Source organism: Calidris pugnax, unplaced genomic scaffold, assembly GCF_001431845.1.
Source record: "Calidris pugnax isolate Ruff unplaced genomic scaffold, ASM143184v1 scaffold8, whole genome shotgun sequence".
NCBI lineage: Eukaryota > Metazoa > Chordata > Aves > Charadriiformes > Scolopacidae > Calidris > Calidris pugnax.
This window is the reverse complement of record NW_015090830.1, coordinates 15,176,360-15,179,568: the sequence shown is the minus strand read 5'-3', so window position 1 is coordinate 15,179,568 and position 3,209 is coordinate 15,176,360. Positions and strand designations below refer to the sequence as shown.

General features: G+C 56.8%; 1 protein-coding gene across 1 annotated transcript; it reads left to right on the top strand.

Annotated features, from left to right (window-relative positions):
• Positions 1-238: 238 nt before the first annotated feature.
• LOC106887382 (tubulin beta-2 chain-like) lies at positions 239-2,283 on the top strand. Its single transcript, XM_014940846.1, has 3 exons — positions 239-380; positions 656-766; positions 989-2,283. Exons 2-3 carry the CDS (start codon positions 706-708, stop codon positions 2,047-2,049), a joined length of 1,122 nt encoding a protein of 373 aa, XP_014796332.1. The 5' UTR covers positions 239-380; positions 656-705; the 3' UTR covers positions 2,050-2,283.
• Positions 2,284-3,209: the final 926 nt, after the last annotated feature.

Here is a 3,209-nt window from a genome sequence, read left to right as displayed (position 1 = left end):
CGCTCCCCGCGGGCTGCGGGGGTCCCGGGCGGGCGGAGGGAAGGGGCGCTGAGCCGGTGCCACACCCCTCCCGGCGGTGGGGGGGTGCGGCGGGGGGTGAGGGGCGCGGGAGCGGTGGCGTCTGGCGAGAGCCGCCCCCACGCGTGGCGAATCCTCACTCGCCACGTCGCGGGGCTTTGGCCAGGGGGCGCGGGTGGGGCGGGGCGGCGCTGACCCCCTCAAACCTCCCCCCCTCTCCATTATCCCCTCGTCCTTCCCCCGGTCCTGGCAGTTCTGGGAGGTCATCAGCGATGAGCACGGCATCGACCCCACGGGCAGCTACCACGGGGACAGTGACCTGCAGCTGGAGAGGATCAACGTCTACTACAATGAAGCCACCGGTAACGCCCCTCTGTAATGAGCTTGGCAGCCCGGCGCTGCTGGGGGGGGGGAGACACCCTGCCGTGGGGGCTGTGCCCCAGCCCTCCCCGCAGCGGGTGACAGCCCGGCAGGGTTATAACAGCTGCTTTGTGTTCCTATTCCCAGCTACCTCCCTCCAAATTCCCTCACCCTCTGCATCCCAGGCAGCAAATTGCGGGGAGGCGGGGGGGGGCACGGCAGGGCTCCTGTGACACTGCCTGCAGGGCTGTGACACTGGTGCTGCTTCCTCCACCAGGTAACAAGTATGTCCCCCGTGCCATCCTGGTGGACCTGGAGCCCGGCACGATGGACTCTGTGCGCTCCGGCCCCTTTGGACAGATCTTCCGGCCCGACAACTTTGTCTTTGGTGAGTGAGCGTTGGGTAGAGGAGCTCCAGGGGGGGAGCTTTGTGCATGGAAGTGGCTCCAAGTGAGTGAGTGTGCGAGTGACCTGGGGGATGCGAATCCCAGCAGCAGAGTAGGGGTGGAAGTGAGGGGTGGACCCCCTGGGGCAGAAGAGGGGCACGTGCTCCTCTCTGTTCCTCCCTGGGGCACTAACGTGGCACCCTGCTTCTGGTCCGACGCTGTAGGTCAGAGCGGGGCTGGCAACAACTGGGCCAAGGGGCACTACACGGAAGGTGCTGAGCTGGTGGACTCTGTCCTGGACGTGGTGAGGAAGGAGTCGGAGAGCTGTGACTGCCTCCAGGGCTTCCAGTTGACCCACTCGCTGGGTGGTGGCACAGGCTCTGGGATGGGCACCCTCCTCATCAGCAAGATCCGGGAGGAGTACCCCGACCGCATCATGAACACCTTCAGCGTGATGCCCTCCCCGAAGGTGTCGGACACGGTGGTGGAGCCCTACAACGCCACCCTCTCCGTGCACCAGCTGGTGGAGAACACGGATGAGACCTACTGCATCGACAACGAGGCCCTGTACGACATTTGCTTCCGCACGCTGAAGCTGACCACTCCCACGTACGGGGACCTGAACCACCTGGTGTCGGCCACCATGAGCGGGGTGACCACCTGCCTTCGCTTCCCCGGCCAGCTGAACGCCGACCTGCGCAAGCTGGCGGTCAACATGGTGCCTTTCCCTCGGCTGCACTTCTTCATGCCGGGCTTCGCCCCTCTCACCAGCCGTGGCAGCCAGCAGTACCGAGCCCTGACGGTGCCCGAGCTGACCCAGCAGATGTTCGACTCCAAGAACATGATGGCCGCCTGCGACCCGCGCCACGGCCGCTACCTGACGGTGGCCGCCATCTTCCGGGGCCGCATGTCCATGAAGGAGGTGGACGAGCAGATGCTCAACGTGCAGAACAAGAACAGCAGCTACTTTGTGGAGTGGATCCCCAACAACGTGAAGACGGCCGTCTGCGACATCCCGCCCCGTGGCCTCAAGATGTCCGCCACCTTCATTGGCAACAGCACGGCCATCCAGGAGCTCTTCAAGAGGATCTCGGAGCAGTTCACGGCCATGTTCCGGCGCAAGGCCTTCTTGCACTGGTACACCGGGGAGGGCATGGATGAAATGGAGTTCACAGAGGCCGAGAGCAACATGAATGACCTGGTCTCCGAATACCAGCAATACCAGGATGCCACTGCTGATGAGCAGGGGGAGTTTGAAGAGGAAGGAGAGGAGGATGAGGCATAAAGTTGAAATGGGTAGGAGTTAAGTATAGTCTGAGCAGGCAAGTGTTCGTTGAGAGGAGGGATCTGTGCAGTTGTGCTGAAGCATGCATTTTTTTAATTTGGTGCTCTCCACTGTTGCTTCTGTCAGCAGTTTTGTATCCTTGACTGTCCAATGTAACAGTAGTTGCAAAAATACTTCAGAGTCGTCTGTCGAAATGGTTAACTTCTCAAACATAAAGGCTTTTTGTGTCCTAAACTGTCTCCTCTGCCTTATTTCTCTCTCTATTAAGTAACTCTTGTGTAGTTTTCTCTAGCTTCACTTTTCAGTTTAATACTTAACCTCATTGAGAAGTTGAACTCAATAAAACAAGTTTTTTCATGAGTTTGGCAGCCTGAGTGAGCAGCAGTTTGCTCAACTTCAGATGGTAGTTAATTCATGGAAACTGGGGGTTTACTGTTAGACACTCCTGTGCCTAACAGCTAATCTGTTGTTGGTGAGAAAGCTGCCTTAACTAATAGAAACAAGACACTGCACTTGAGAATCCTGCAACTCCTATTTATGGACATACATTGTAGTGAGGTCAGCGAGAAGGTATTGAATGCCACATTACAAGCTGTCAGAACTGATTTGACAGGATAGCTGCAGGATTCCCCTCTGCCATTCAGCAGCTCTTATTTAACTTGTTCCAGGGCCAATAGTACATGCGTATGGCTGGCTGCCTGGGATTTGACTTGGTCCTGAGCTGTCCTGTCTCCCTCAACTCTCCTCTTTAAATATGGAAAGTCCATGCAGAAACACATGGGTCTGTACTAGCAGACAAGTTGAACTTTATTAAGAACCTGAATTTTCTCTTCAGGCATAAAAATTCTTGAGTGTTTCCTAGAAATAGCCACTAGGCTGCCCTGAACTCTAAAGGGATTGACTTTTCAGGGCAATCAATTTCCTTTAGGAGTAAAGCAGTAATAGGCAGATTTCTAGATAGTGTGGCTCAAAAGGCTGCCCAGACAATAGCTGTCTCCCACACCCAAATTATGCGTTTATGGGACTGTTGTTCGATGCTTTTGGTTCCTGCAGCAGGCAATGGACCTCTATCCAGGCAGGCAAGAGCGGTGCAGCAGCACCCCGTTGTGCTTCTTGGTGAAGGTAAGTGTTGCTCCCTTACAGATGGTGGGGTGGGTGGG

Excerpts from the sequence above, each read along its gene's own strand:
- LOC106887382 (XM_014940846.1), top strand. The coding sequence starts at position 706 with ATGGACTCTGTGCGCTCCGGCCCCTTTGGACAGATCTTCCGGCCCGAC. Across the intron at positions 767-988 it reads GCCCGACAACTTTGTCTTTG|GTCAGAGCGGGGCTGGCAAC; the intron begins GTGAGTGAGCGT and ends CCGACGCTGTAG.